This window comes from Leuciscus leuciscus (genome assembly GCF_965113295.1).
Source record: "Leuciscus leuciscus genome assembly, chromosome: 9".
In the NCBI taxonomy this organism is placed as follows: domain Eukaryota; kingdom Metazoa; phylum Chordata; class Actinopteri; order Cypriniformes; family Leuciscidae; genus Leuciscus; species Leuciscus leuciscus.
This window is the reverse complement of record NC_138733.1, coordinates 21,222,809-21,239,217: the sequence shown is the minus strand read 5'-3', so window position 1 is coordinate 21,239,217 and position 16,409 is coordinate 21,222,809. Positions and strand designations below refer to the sequence as shown.

At 38.9% G+C, this 16,409-nt stretch overlaps 1 protein-coding gene across 1 annotated transcript in view; it reads left to right on the top strand.

The window, feature by feature from the left end:
- mettl16 (methyltransferase 16, N6-methyladenosine) overlaps positions 1–16,409 on the top strand; it is a 36,254-nt gene that overhangs the window by 7,914 nt on the left and 11,931 nt on the right. Inside the window, exons 3-6 of the mRNA XM_082180536.1 lie at positions 11,195–11,382; positions 12,788–12,928; positions 13,020–13,132; positions 13,265–13,407. Of these exons, the coding sequence (XP_082036662.1) occupies positions 11,195–11,382; positions 12,788–12,928; positions 13,020–13,132; positions 13,265–13,407 (585 nt within the window). The remainder of the gene's footprint in view (positions 1–11,194; positions 11,383–12,787; positions 12,929–13,019; positions 13,133–13,264; positions 13,408–16,409) is intronic.

The window sequence follows — 16,409 nt, the reverse complement described above, 5'->3', positions numbered from 1 at the left end:
CCTCACACACACACACACACACAAATATAAGTAAACACTTTGCGACTTTTCGATCGAGATTTGTGTTGTCTAGGCAGAAAAGAAAAAGGAAACCTGACAGACTGAATATTGGAGCGACAAATTATGAGCGTTTCCAATTTTTGTGTTTTATGCACTTACATTTCTAAATGTTTTCAATGATTTAATATATCTTTATCAACTGTCATAAAACAGGATTTACTGCTAAAGGCATGAAATTAGGAGGGATCAACTGATCATCTGATCGTTTGATTGATTTAAGCCAAATATTGTACACAAATGATGAAATTAATTGTATGTTTATTCATCATCTGACAATAAATATTTCACACACCTTTTTACGTTAGTGCACGTTAAAGCATTTTATTTTAGAAGCAAACATGTATTCGCAATATCTAGTTTTTTTTACGAGTAATATGTAAATATCAAGCGTGCCGCAACCGCACAAGCCCTGAAAATTGAAGCCAAAAAGTCTCGATCGCCCCCCAGTGACTGGTCCAAGTAAAGGTCATAAGCCCCGCCTCCCCGTGTTATTCAACGCGGCGCGAGACCAACTAAACAATTAAATTACACTTCAAATATCTTTTTTCCAAAGGTGGTTTCTGTCATTTACTGTAGTTTTTATCACGCTGATGTAAGTTCAAGTGTCTGTTTTTAAAATAGGTTTGTTTTTAGTTAGTTACGCGATGCTATAAAAACGGTGGTGTAACGTCACGATTGACAGCTGTGATTGACAGGTTCTCTGAGCGAAGTAGTCACTGAAGCACCAACGGACTCAATCGGGGGGACGTGGAGGCAAAATTACAAAATAATTCATCAGAATAATTAGCAAAAGTTGCTCCTGCTCCTAGCTCATGGACACTTCCTACTCAAGCTCTCCGTCTCTGCAAGTTTCGGAAGGGAATGATTCAGATTTCTCTTGGAACAGCTACTAGAAGACAGACAGGTTGCTCACGTCACATCTACGTCGTCAAGCTCAGTTTGCGAGTTAAACGAGAACCTCAATGGTGGGTGCGGCCCTGCCTACATCCGCTCTATAAAAGTCCTGCGATAGACAGTAATTCTATAAAGCTATAAAAAATATACTGTTTTACATCCACTTTCTTTTTTATATCTCTTGGCATTGATTGCAAAAGAATTGTATTAGATTCAGGAATTCTGGACAAGTGTATTTTAGGAAGCGTTTGGAGCGTTTCATCGACACGGTACTTTGGTCAGATGTCTGGAGATGTTTACGGCTCATGTTTATGCATGTTTGGTCTGACAATCTCAGTATCAACAGGAGGAAACGACATTGTTTAAATGTAAATGAATTCTGCAGCAGGTGTTAGTTTGACACACATTTGCATGTTTTTTTATTTATATAAGACTGTAAATCGTCCTGCCATCTGCAGCAGGTGTACGTTACAGCACAGTTACCATCAAACACTGTCCTGGACCACATGCTACTCATCTCTCTTAAACACACACACACGTTCTCTTTTTCACTCTTTCTCTCTGATTATGTTCTGAAAGCTGTGCTAGCTTATTAACCATTGTGCAGTATACATTGCATATTGCTTACTAATTTTATAGTATGTGATATAAAATGCATTATTCAAATGTCAATTTTTAAACAGTGCTATTTTTTAACATGGCCTGTTTAATTGCATCACATTGCATCTTTAATTCAGTTGGTGTGACACCATATATATATATATATATCATATTTATTTATTAAAACTAACATCATAAAGTATATAAGTACCTTATTTTACTTTGAACAATGATAGAGCTGTTCTTGACCCATCTTCTGGGGTGTCTTCCTAGCAGCATATAAAAAAACAGCTCCTTATAAAAAAATGTAATGTAATGTAGAAGTTATAAACAAAGGTTTATTTTATTTCAGTTTTATTTTAAGTTTGCAAGGCTCCAGATTAACATTTGAGGGCAGCAATTTTATTCATAATGTCGAAATAATAATTAAAAAGCAAAATTATTAAAAAAATATATATATTTGGGTGCGGAAATGGCAGCCACCTACTGATTACAATGGTAATTTAATGTATTTTTTTTATTTTTAAATAAGTGTGAGTTTTCCTACATCTTGAAACTTTTAGTTTTATAAATGGGGGTAATCTTTGAAGGATGAACAAATAATGTTTTGGTCATCACATTCAAAAATAACATTTAAATATTTGAGTTTTGAAGTGCTGGAAAAAGATGTGTGACGTACTTGAAAGCATTTGACTATTCCTGCCAAACTTCCATGGTTACAGTTAGTGTTACTACATTAAATCCATGGTGAATGTTGCTTATTTGTGGACTTAAAGCCTATAACTAGTAACGGCGTAACATCGGTGCAAACTGATAAACGGTCCGTTTAGCAAAAATGAGCAGCGCAGTTTCGTTCCGCCTTCATTGCGTTTGCTATTTGATGTTGGCCAACGTTGTGGTGGTCGCACCAGTGCGACTGCTATCAACATTTTGGTCGGAAGAAAAATATAAAATTGGTTTGAGGTTTTTTCTCTATATAGTGGACTTCAACGGGGACCAACGGGTTGAACAGCTCGTCTTGCACTAGCTCTTCAATGCGCATCCACGACTTCACGCATTACATAATCATGTTGGAAAGGTGGAAGGCAGAAGTACCGACCCAAAGCGAACGTGCAAAGACGAAGTCAAACGGCCTTTACAAAAAAAGGTAAAACAACGATGTCGGACGACTAAGTTGGAGGAGTTTTTTGCTCTACCCTACCTTTTCTGCCTATGTCATGAGTGACCTTTCCAACATAATTACGTAATGTGAAGTTGTGGACGCGCATCGCAGAGCTAGTGCAAGATGAGCATTTGTGGTTAAAAAAAGTATATAAATGTTTATTTTCTTTTAGAAAATGACAGATCGTATCACTAGACAAGACCCTTATTCCTCGGCTGGGATCGTGTAGAGCCCTTTAAAGCTGCATTGAAACCGCAATTTGGATCTTGTTGAAGTCCACTATATGCAGAAAAATCCTGAAATGTTTTCCTCAAAAACCTTAATTTCTTTTCGACTGAAGAAAGAAAGACATAAACATGGGGGTGAGTAAATTATCAGGAAATTTTAATTCTGGAACTAATCCTTTAAAATATGTCATTTTGATTATCAAAGATGAGTTTTAAGGGGTTGATTGTGTTTTGCAGGGAGACTTTAAGCATTAAGTGCATTGCTCATTTTTTTTAATTGCATCAGATTGCATTTTTAATTCAGTAGCTGGCACCAAAAAATGAAGATATTTTTTCAACGTGTTGAAGGTATAAGGTTAATCAACGCATTTCATTCTGTGATATAGTATTTTATGCAGTCTGTTTTTTTTTCTTTGCACATTTTGGTGAATTAAATGATAGTCAGAAAGAAAATTTGCATGATGTGCACAGTATTGCAGGAATAGTCATACTAGTATATTAGATAATATTCTTGTGGTATGCTTAGAGATTTGCTAAAAACTGATCTGGTATTTAAACGAAACTTCACAAGTTAGCCCCGCAACTTAGTCTTAAGATGTGGGTTTTGCCAAAATATTAAGTCTTTTATATGTACGAATTATCATCAGCTTCTCCTTTTCGTCGTTCCAGACTCCAGACATTGCTGGTTAGATAAGCTTCCTTCCATTTCTTTTCTAAGTCTCTTATGCCACAGTTTGGAGGATAGGGTTAATCTGGAAATAGACACTCACTGAGAGGGATATGGGTACGACAAGGAATCCTCTCCCCATCATTTTTCCTCTGCTGCCACTGGAAGAGAAAGATATGAAAGGAGAGGATAGATTTGGGGCGCAGATGTCATCCAGAGAGAGATGGGATTAGAAGGCATGAACCAGAGGCTCGTGAACAACCTGGAAAGAACTAGGGAGCATTAAAAATTCAGACTACAGTGTGGCATTTAAAGGAAATATGAAACCCAAAAAGTGAATTCTGTCGTTCACAACTCATGTTGTTCCAAACCTATATTGTTGAAACGTTTGGGGTCAGTAAGATGTTTTTGAAACATGTTTCTTGTGCTCACCAAGGCTGCATTTATTTATTTATTTGATCAGTATTGACAAATAATTTTCTATTTTAATATATTATAAAGTGTCATTTATTCCTGTGATGGATTTTCAGCATCATTACTCCAGTCTTCAGTGTCACATGATCCTTCTCAAATCATTCTGATATCCCTATTTGGTGCTCAAGAAAAAATCCTATCAAACATTTGTGCTGCTTAATATCTATTCTTGATTTTTCGTCAAAAAAAATTAGCGTAAGTTCAAAAGAACCATTTATTTAAATGTACGTAACCATTTACGTAAATGTTTAACGTTGTAACATTGTAAAAATTAATTGATTAACAACAATATAGTGCACAAATTGTATGGACCACTTTTATGATGAATTCATGGTATTTTATGTAAAGATTCTAATAGTTTTTTGTGTTCAACAAAAAGAGAAAAGAGTTTTAAAATTGCATGAGAGTGAGTAAAACATGACAGAATATACATTTTTGGGGTAAACTATCCCTTTAATTTAATTCTGAAGTGAAAAGAAGTGTGTGTGTGATCTTTCAGTAGCTTCTAGCTGCAGTAAAAGCATTAATCTCTGCACCCTGGCAGACAGTGAGTTGCATTATTGATGCAGCGGAGGGCTCTCCTTGGTGAGGGCCCTCTGCTGAAATGTTGGTCGTAATTGCGGGGTTCAGCCTCAGCTCGCTTACAAATGAGATGCGGGGACATGGAGGGGGGCGTCTCACATCGCTCATCCTCTCTGCTGCCTGCTACAGGGCTAATCCTAAATTTAAACTCACGCTCCCCTTGTTGGGGTGTCAGTTTCTGACACATGCCAGCATTAGCCTTCAGCTTGTCTTAGGAATAGAGCAGCCAAAATTGTAAATTCTGTCATCATTTACTCATCCTCATGTAATTACAAACCTGTATAACTTTCTTCTGTGGAACGCAAAAGGAGAAATTTAGCAGAATGTCCAAACTGCTCTTTTCTATACAGTGAAAGTTAATGGTGACCACGGTTGACGGTCACCATTCACTTTCATTTGGAAAAGTGCAGCTTAGACATTCTTCAAATTATCTTATGTTTTCCACCGAAGAAAGAGTCATACAGGTTTGGAACGACATGAAGGTATGAGTAAATAATGACAGGATTTATTTTAAATGATGTGACTGCAGTTTGCCTACTAGTTTCTACTTTCAAAATTTCAGAAACCATCCTCCTGTAATCTCAAATCTCAGAGGTGAACGTCCCCAGGATATTCACCATGCTTGTGTTTACTGCAGTGTTAAGTTGAAACGAGATCCTGGTCGACTGGAGATTTGAGATGCTGACAAAACCAAAGAAAACCTGACAGTTGGTGGAACGTCAATCCTCATAAGAACACTCGGCTCTTTATTCTCTTATTAAAACAGCACAGCTAGATTCTTTGTTCTTACAGAATACAACAAAAAGCCATGGATTGTTTTCAGCATCTGTGCTTTGTTTGCTAATGTTCGGCTTTGGAAGCGTTTGAGTTCGGGGTATTGAAACGTGGTTAAATGCAGCTGTAGAGGTGACCTTGTGTTGCTGATGATGGTGCTGATGGGTAGACCCATGCTGCGCTGATTGGTTAGAACAGTTGTTTTGCTTCAGGACTCAGATTTCACATAATTTGCAAATCAAATGGCAACCCAACATAGTACTAAATGTTTGTGTAATTTTTGGTTTGCACCCCTTCTGATATGAACCTTCTTTAGCGAGACTACAATATTTGTTGTTATTTAGTTTTTTTTGTGATATTCAGACACATCTCTTTCTGAATCTTCTGATTTCTACTTGATAAACCATCCTTTTGCAGCCTATGTGTTTAATCGTTCATTCCAGTCTGTGTCCTTGAGTCAGAGGGTTGCAGTTTCTGAGTTTCTCATCCTGTAGCTGATCTGCCCGTATACACACCCAACTCACGTCAGCATCATCGTCCTCTCACACACTAACACACATCCACACCGCTTGTGCTCTACTAACACACACTCCTCTGCAGGGCGGGTGAGCTCCTCATATGCACTATAGCAGTTACTGTGGAGACGGCTGGGCTGCGGCACTTGGTGTTCGTCCTGTGAGCCGAGCGATTCACATGGAGGCTAAAAATAGAGGGCAGGTTAACGGCTCTCACTGCCTCGTCCTCTGCACACTGATTATGACCTGACGGATGCAAGGACAGCCACAGTTACACCGGATCATTTACACACTGTGTGAGGACCAGATGAGCTGCTAGATCTCCATTATACCATATCTGGCCATCTTTGTAAAGTCCACACCTGATTCTTTACAGATCTTTTGTTTTATTTACTGTCGACATTTGTGCTTCATGAAGGCTTTATTACTGTAGTTAATCCTGTTAAGTGGTAACCATGGAAACCTTCTACGACATCCATATTCATATTTAATTCCCAAGGTCACATTTTCAAGATTAATAGCCTGGATTGAAAAACTGGATTAATTAGGGCTAATGTGTTAATAAATTATAAAGATAGAAGTGTATTGGATTTTTCACATGACAAATGTTTCCTCTCTTGTGTTGTGGTCTCATTTGTGTTGGAATAAATTATTCTTGCAATGTTAAAGACTGGTCCACTGATGTTCCTTAATGGCTGATGCTGATATCCAAAGAAGTGTATGGCTAATGACCAGTATTGCTAAAGGACCACAAAGTCTAGTCAAATGAGTACTGTGAATTTGGACATACATCTTTTGTCACATACTGTTTTTCGCCTACTATATAGTTGGGAAGTATGCGTCTTAACATAGAGGTTTATACAAAAGTCTTTTTATAACAAAAGTTTATGCTGGCTCCTGGACTCCTCCCCGCTTAAAGAAACACGCCGACTTTTGGGGACTTTAGCTTATTCACTGTATCCCCCAGAGGTAAATAAGTCCATACATACCCTTTTTATCTCCGTGTGTGCCGTAACTCTGTCTGACGCACCCACCGCTAGCCTAGCTTAGCACAAAGACTGGAGGTAAACGGCTCCAGCTAGCATACTGCTCCCAATAAGTGACAAAATAACGCCAACATTTTCCTATTTACATGTTGTGGTTTTATAGTCACAACGTGTACAAATAACAAGGTCACATGAGACACAGCCATCTTCTAACCGTATACATACTGGGAACTGTATTCTCAGAAGGCGAAGCACTGCTACTTCTGCGGAGTGATTTACTCCAACTCTGAGCAAACTCTCTGCTCCTCACCACGGGGGGGCTTCTCAGGTGCTGCGAGCAAATCACTCCGCCCAAGTAGCAGTGCTTCGACTGTGCTTACTCATTGTAAGCTTGTTCTGAGAAGTTATTATTGTACTGCTCCTTGAGGAATTCATTCAGTTTAGCCACTGAGATTCCATTAGAGGACACGACTGGTCGTCCCTGTGCATCTGTGGGTAGGTTGTCAGTTGAACATCTTTCAGGTATGGCCATTTCTTCATATCCTATTCCCTGTGTATATTCTCCTGACCAACAGGAATTGACCATTGTGTGAAATTTTTGGCCAATTCTTTGAAGTAGTTGCTATCCAGTCCGCTTACTTCCAAGCCACTCAACCTAAAGGTTTTTATTGGCTTCTCCTGCCCCATTGTTCTCAGCAAAACCTCTGATCGTTTGCAAGCTATATTCAGCTGTCTCAGAATGTGGCTGAGCTTCCAGGGTTCAAAAACGTGTGTATGTCTGAAACACTCTACTACCCTTGGAGGTTTTCACTTTTAGTGGTATGATTGCAAGTTTACAATCGGCTGTGCCGGCCCCTTTATGCTCTGTAGCTACCACAGCCATGAATAACAGCTGCCGGTTTTAACTTTTGTAGTATTGTCCTCTTTCTTGTGCATGTCAGTTAGTGGATTAGGTGAGCCTCCTTTAAATGAAGTGTTTTTTATGTGCAACACCAAAGGATGTTTCTTAAAGCATATTTGGCAGGTGAGACGCTTTTTGCAAGCTTTTGTCAGATGTCCTTTTTTGAGATAAACAAAACAAAGACCACTTGTTCAAGAATTCAGTGTTATCCTCCTGTGATATTTTTGCCATTTTGACACAAGATTCCACTGCATGATCATAAGAGCAAAAGAGACTAGGTTTATTAAATGCAGCTTTTGCATCATCCTGACAACTCTTTTGATGCTTCAATGGAAGTAACGCTAGTAATAACTTTTCCTACTAGTAGACTTGTATGACTGACTGTTTGGACATTGTCTTTATGACATTTGGATTTGTTTTAGGATCTTGAATCTCTCCAAAGACTGGATCTAAAAGAATCTTTGCTTCTTAATGAAAGCTACCAAGTCAGTAAAGTCTGGCCTTTTTTGAGAACATTCCAGAATTTCACAGGCTGCTGTAGATCTCCATTTTTCTCTTCGCTTGTAAGGAAGTCTAGAGACAATTATTATTAGGTTGAATGGTAAATTTAGCTCTGCCATATTAGCCAGATCTTGTGCTGCATTGCAGTACCCTCGGAGATAGATTGCATATAACTAAATAATGCTTTCCCATCATCAGAATAAGTATTACCCCATCTCAGAGCCTTCTCCATGTACGCACTAGCTATTTTAAATTCATCTCATTGCTTCTGAAGTAAGTTCACTGCACTGCTCTCTCTCAAAATAAGAGATGCTATGAATTAATATGTGGAAAAAGTTTTGGAAGAAAAATCATATTTGCTCATTGATTCTGAACCATCTCCTTTACATTTCAAAAGGATTAGAACAAAAAGGATCGCCATGGAACTCAGAATGCTTCAAAAACGTACTTCTAATCAAACGGCAACTACACTCACAATGACACAAACAGAGGATAGATAACCAGCACAGTACAGCTAGAAATTCTAACATTACTAGTATTGATCTCGGTCCTGTCCTGCAAAGACAACGCGATCTGGCTGATCTATTTGTGACCCAGCAGAAACAAGTCTCACTTCCTACAAGGGAGATTCCAGTTTTCAGTGGTGATCCTCTGGAATATAGTCCATTCATGAGGAGAAAACAAATAGCAGCCAGAACTGATTGTATTATCTAGAGCAGTAGACCACAGCCGAACTAGGGAACTAATTCGAAGCTGTCTCTACATGAACACAAGCAGAAGTTATGCTGAAGCCAAACGTCTCCTAAAGCGCCACTTTGGAGATAAATTTCAAATTGCTAATGCATATATGCAGCACCCTCTGAGAATAGTTTGCATAACTACATAATTCTTTCCCATCATCAGAACAAATATTACACCATCTCAGCCTTCTCCATGCATGCACTAGCGATCTCCAAAGTGGTGATTTAGGAAATGTTTTGACTTCAGCATATTTACTGGATGATTTCATTACATAAATGCAGCCTTGGTGAGAATAAGCGACTTCTTTTAAAAACATTAAATAATTTAATAAAATGTTAATTTAGCAAGTTTTGAAAATGTATAAATTATTTAATGTTTCTTACACATATATCATTAACTTGTTTATTTTTTCTATTTTTCTATTTCTATTGTATATTTTACTATACATATATATATATATATATATATATATATATATATATATATATATATATATATATATATAAGATTATACTAGATTATGAAAAAAAAAAGAAAAAGAAAAAAAAGAAATTTTGTCTATATATATATAGACAAAATTTCTTTTTTTTCTTTTTCTTTTTTTTTCATAATCTAGTATAATCTTATTTTTTTCATAATCTTTTTTTGGAGCATCATATTTCTCAACATTAAAAAAAATGCTCTTCCTAAACCACAGCTTCTCACCAAGGTCTAACCATTTCATAAAACTTGACTGCTATCTTCCTCTGGCCTACCAGCAATCGGCCATACATCCCAATGAGAAGCCAAAAAGATTTGCAGTTTGTTCTTTTTTCTTGCACATTGACATTTCCATCTTTAACATATTTATGTCAAATGTAATATCACAATCATCAGGTTGTTTAATTTCATAATGCTTGCACATCCCTTTAAGCCCAGTACAGCCATTACTTAAAGAACACATTCTCTCCTTAATGTCACATAGCCCTTTTGTGATGAGAGCTCTAAAGCTTAGGGTGGGGTGCAGGTGTTTTTAAAGGCTCTGCAAAATAGCATTTCACACACCATGGCTTTGTTCCACAGCATCATAGCTGCGCGGCTAACATGCACATCTTGCTTCCCTTCAGAGGTGCCAGACATGGACTGCTGCATGGAGCGTTTAATTACATCTGTAGAGGTGTGAGTGTACGAAAGCACCCTAATTACACCTCTCACCCTCCTCGCTTTTATAACCGCAGAAACGTGACGTTACCACCACTGAATGCTTTAAGATGTACATTATGAATTTAGAGTGAATAGGACTAATCTTGGTGATGATTACATCATATTTGCTGAATAAGATCCAATAATTTTTTTTGATGATTCCAAAAATAGTGCATTTTGCTCTAGCACATCACTTTCCCACAAAATATTAAGTGCATTTCGTAGCATTTTTGTTTTCGACAACCATTTGTAAGGTGAAGGCAAGGGCTGTCACAAAGACGTGATTCCTATCTTCCTCTGAGCCAGGTTAGAACTTTTTGTTCAATACTCAGATGATTTTTTGTTTGTTATTGTATGTCTAATCCTGATTTCAAGGTTATAATTATGGCCAGTGACAGAAGAAAATGCAAACATGACCCAGATGTTTTGCTACATTCAAACAGTGACAGTAAATTAAAGATTTTTAGAAAACAAAATTTTCCACAGATTGCAAGTTAAATTATACATTTTGAATATTTCTTTTTGTCATCAAAAAAGACATTTGACTGCTTTTGTCATTTTGATGAGTGCATTAAAGCTGATATATATATTTATATAATTTGAAAAATCTTCTCTTATTTTGTGGGAAAAAACTCTTTTTTTTATCATCAAATCAAAAAAAAAAATTATTATCTACTTTTTTTTGGTAGTTATAAAGGTAGTTATAAAGGCATTTCTTACATTAAAAAAATGTGGGAAAGAGGGTAAGTTAATACAATTTTGCAAGCTAATGGTAGCTGGTGCTTCATTGTGTTTCTCTGCATGGTTTCATTCGCCACTAATGAATTGAGAAGAGGCTATGTGGTGTGTTTTTAAGAATGGCTATTAGCTGACCCGTCCCTGTACTTTTCTGTCTATTACCCCCCACTAAACCTCATCCCTCCCACAGGCTCAACTTTAAAGACCCAGAGGCTGTTCGGGCTCTCACATGCACCCTGCTGAAAGAGGATTTTGGCCTAACCATCGAGATCCCTCTGGAACGGCTCATCCCAACTGTGCCGCTCCGCCTTAACTACATCCACTGGGTGGAGGACCTGATTGGGGGACAGGGGAACCCACGGAGGGGCATCGATATTGGTATGCCAGCTCAGACTCACTGGTGTTATCCTGTTAAAGCTCTTTGCGGTCCCGCAGTCTGGTGGAACGGGGTTTGGCAGGTGCTGCTTATTGGTTTACACACACACACACACACACACACACACACACACACACACACACACACACACACACACACACGCACAGGCTGGAGGAGAGTAAGACAGTGCTGGCAGTCGCATGCCACCAGATCCTCTGAATTAAAATATTCCACTCCACCACCATCATCTCATCCATCCTCTCTGTCCTGTCTCTCTAAATACTTAAGCATTAAAATTGTCTATCAATATTCATAACTCATTAGCATACATATACATTTTTTTGTTTAGATATTTTCTTGTGGAGGAGCTGTGATTAGCGTTCAGCCTTTTTAGTTTACTGTTGTCAGTTATATACGGAAAAGTCTCTGAAAAGTTGTGTCTTTATTTCGTCACCCTGAAAGCATTGGTGTTGCATCCATACACATTCAGATGGACGTCTTTGGCCATTGTGTCAGATTGTTGTGGCTCTGCTGATTGGGTTAGATTGTAGATGGAAGACCTTTGTCTACTCTGGGATGAGATTAGTGGTGTTAGTGTCACACACATGATGAATAACCCCAAATCTCTTTTATTCAGACCTTATGGGTATCATCTTTGTTCGGTTCTGCTAAATTTCAGTCCATTTTAAGGCCTGCTGACTGGATAATGGATGGCCATAGCTGTCCTGCCTCAGTCTAACTGCATTATATTCATACGTCACTCTGTCAGGCAGTCGCTTGCACTTCATATTATCATACTAATACTTACTTGAGAGTCCTAACGTTTAGTAGTAAAATTATGTTTGTGTAACAATTTCATTTGGAATTGCTATTGTACTTTTTGTTTAATTCCATATGTTTTCCAGAGAAAATTTCAAAAATATAGCATGCATCAGAGCACTAGTGAATTATGTTCATATTTTTATATATAAATAGTTCAGGTATTTATTCAGATTTTATTGTACTGTATTTTTTATTTAATAGTATTTTATTTATGTTAATTGTATTTTTTTATTTATTTCATTGTATTTTATTATTGTTTTTTTTTTAAACTTTTTTTTTTATCAACATCCGGGATTACAGTTAGGAGTATTAATATTACATCTGATTTCTCCTATCCTAGATAACAAATTTAGTTAAATGATATGTTGCACAGTGAATACTCATCCCTGTTAACTAGACTCAGAATGCTCCCTCATTCTGTGCTTAGTTTTGATACAATAACAAAGTATTAAAAAAAAATTTTGAATCGCACTTTTCATCTGAAGTGTCGTCACTACATGATGAATATGTTTACGTAAAGACTCAGGCAGATCATATTTCATTTGTATTTAAGCTTGTGATATGATGGGTTTTGGCTGTGTGCAGGTACTGGTGCTTCCTGTATTTACCCCCTGCTGGGAGCCACAATGAATGGCTGGTTCTTCCTCGCCACAGAAGTGGATGACATCTGCTTTAATTATGCGAAGAAGAACGTTGAGCAAAACCACCTGGCAGAGCTCATTAAAGGTAGGTATGGTTTGTGTGTGATGCAGTGAGAGAGCTTGACAGTTTTATATGTAATTTAACCCACTGAACCGCATAAATGTGTGTGTTGCAGTGGTAAAGGTGCCCCAAAAGACTCTGCTGATGGATGCGCTAAAGGAAGAATCCATTGTCTATGATTTCTGCATGTGCAATCCTCCTTTCTTTGCCAACCAGTTAGAAGCAAAGGTACATTCAGCTCCAGTGTTTCAACAGACATTACCCCCCCTTCCAGCAGTATCTATCTCTTTGTGCACATGACAATAGCTGTTATCCATTCATTCTTCCGTTTCTTCCCCTCTTTTCTGTCATCTCCGTCAGGGGGTGAATTCGAGAAACTCCCGCAGACCTCCGCCCAGTTCCATCAACACAGGGGGAGTCACTGAGATCATGGCAGAGGGTGGAGAGCTGGAGTTTGTGAAAAGGATCATCCATGACAGTCTGCAACTAAAGAAGAGGCTTAGGTCACACACACACACACACACACACACACAATCACAATAAGGACCACCCCAAATTGGTATACAAAACAAAGTATAGTTAAAACTGCTATATATATATATATATATATATATATATATATATATATATATATATATATATATATATATATATAGTGGTGGAAATAATTATTTGATCCCCTGCTGGTTTTGTAAGTTCGCTTACAAAGAAATTAAGGTTATATAATTTTTATGGTAGGTTTATTTTAACCGATAGAGAGAGTATATCAGCCAAAAAATCCAGAAAAAAACACATTATATAGGCCTAAAGGTTATAAATTGATTTGCATTTCAGTTAGTGAAATAAGTATTTGATCCCCAAGCAAAACATGCCTTAGTACTTGGTGGAGAAACCTTTGTTGGCAAGCACAGAGGTAAGACGTTTCTTGTAGTTGGTCACCAGGTTTGCACACATCTCAGGAGGGATTTTGGTCCACTCCTCTTTACAGACACTCTCAAAATCCTTAAGGTTTCTTGCCTTCGCTTGGCAACTCAAAGTTTCAGCTCCCTCCACAGATTTTCTATAGGATTAAGGTCTGGAGACTGGCTAGGCCACTCCAAGACCTTAATGTGCTTCTTCTTGAGCCCCTCCTTTGTTGCCTTGGCGGTATGTTTTTGGTCATTGTCATGCTGGACGACCCATCCACGACCCATCTTCAGTGTTCTGGCTGAAGGAAGGAGGTTCTCGTCCAAAATTTGACGGTACATTGCCCCGTCCATCAGCCCCAAGTTGTTGTACCCTTACCAGAGAAACAGTCACAGAGCATAATGTTTCCACCCCCGTGCTTGATTGTAGGGATGGTGTTCTTGGGGTCATAGTCAGCATTTCTCTCCCTCCAGATACGGCGAGTTGAGTTGATGCCAAAGAGCTCAATTTTGGTCTCATCTCACCACAGCACTTCCTCCCAAGCCTTCTCTGAATCATTAGGTGTTCATTGGCAAACTTCAGACGGGCCTGTACATGTGCCTTCTTGAGCAGGGGGACCTTAGCCTGACTACGTCAGACTTCCTACTTCCGCTAATTTCATTTCGCTCCTGTAGTCAGTCTGAGATAGCAGCCTCTATTGCCTATTGCCTCTAATGTGAATTAGAGTTTTCAGTTTTCCACCGGCCTCAAAACAGCCGGGCCAATCAACGAACAGAGGGCGGGCTGAGAGCCGTGACGTAGACGCTGATTGTACCGTGGATGCGTAGATTTACTTCACATAATCTGCAAAAGTCATTCACAGCCATGTTCACTCCGGTATTTCGCTCGATGGTTTAGTTTTTGCATCATACATGCGTTTACAGTGGAAGTTAGATGCGGCTGAGCATGCGCATAACACACGCCATAACCAAACGTTATGTGATTGGCTTACGGGTAACCAATGATTTTAAACTTCAGACAAGCGCCCCCCCGCGAGAGAGAAAACACTTCTCTATTATGCTATGCCAGACTCTGTATACGAAGCAAAGTGAAGTAACAGAGTCTGGTATTACCAGGCTAGGGGGACCTTGCGGGCGCTGCAGGATTTCAATCCATTGCAACGTAGTGTGTTACCAATGGTTTGCTAGGTGACTGTGGTCCCAACTGCCTTGAGATCATTAACAAGCTCCTCCCGTGTAGTTCTGGGCTGATCCCTCACCTTTCTCATGATCATCCTTATCTCATGAGGCAAGATCTTGCATGGAGCTCCAGACCGAGGGCGATTGATTTTTCATTTTGTATTTTTTCCATTTCTGAATAATCACACCAACGAAAGTCTCCTTCTCATCAAGCTTCTTGCTGATGGTCTTGTAGCCCATTCCAGCCTTGTGCAGGTCTACAGTCTGGTCCCTGACGTTTGACAGCTCTTTGGTCTTGCGCATGGTGGTGGAGAGGCTGGAATGGAAGATACAGATTCTGTGGACAGGTGTCCACTGACATTAATAATAATTATAATTATAATAATACATTTTATTTGTAATGCGCCTTTCTCAGACTCAAAGCGCTACAGCATGTACAGAACAAAATAATCAAACATGGGAAAAGAAAAAAATATATATATATAAGCATAAAAAAAATTAGCGAGAGAGAGCAAAATGCTGTTTAAAATTGAAAATATTTATTTATTGACACAATATTCACTTAAAATTCATTCAGACATTTTTTTAAAGAGTAAATGTGCACTATGAAACCCAAACTTCTGTTAATCATCCAAAATGGCCTTCTATTAATTCTCAAAATGACCAAATAGCAACTGATATATCAGTTTGGCACCAATGTCAACACATGAGGGGCTTTGAGGAGTGTAATGAGAAGGGAATAAACATCCACGTGTGTCCAGGTCTACAGAGGATGTGTTTTATACTGAGAGAGCCAAGGAGGGGAAGGGGCCACGCTGATGAAAGGGGTAGGGCAGATGGATCCTGGGATGGCTCTGTCATACAGAGTTTGCGTAATTAATTGACAGGGAAAGTAAATAATTACCCGAGGCGGTATCCGGGCCACCCGACGGGAGCAGCTGTGTATGTGACTGGGGCAGACGACGAGCCCCCCCTCCCCCGTGCCAGGACTGTCAGTGGAGCACTGGAGTGAGGCGGAGGAACCAACATTAGGCCTGGTTAACCACGTCATGAGCTGAGGAACGAGAGGAGCGTGGCTGTGTGTGTGTATAGAAAAGTTGAATGGTATCTTTTAATTTTCACTGTTTGCATGAGATACCACAAGTAGTTTTAAACATTTGTGTGTTTTATGCATCTTCTGCACGTGTTGAGAATTGACTGGTGACCGCAGGGAAAGCTGGGCTCTATTCCATCTCGCTGTTACCAGCTCCCTCTCTCATGGGTTCAGACTTTGCAAGCAGACTGTCGTAAAAGCGGTGTGTGTGTGTGTGCGTCAGCAGGTGCCCGTAGAGCCAGCCAGGCATTCTGATTGGCCCTCTGAGATGCTTCTTCCTCTCCAGCCCCTCAGATCTGTAATTACTGCCAGTCTTCCTCCAGCCCCT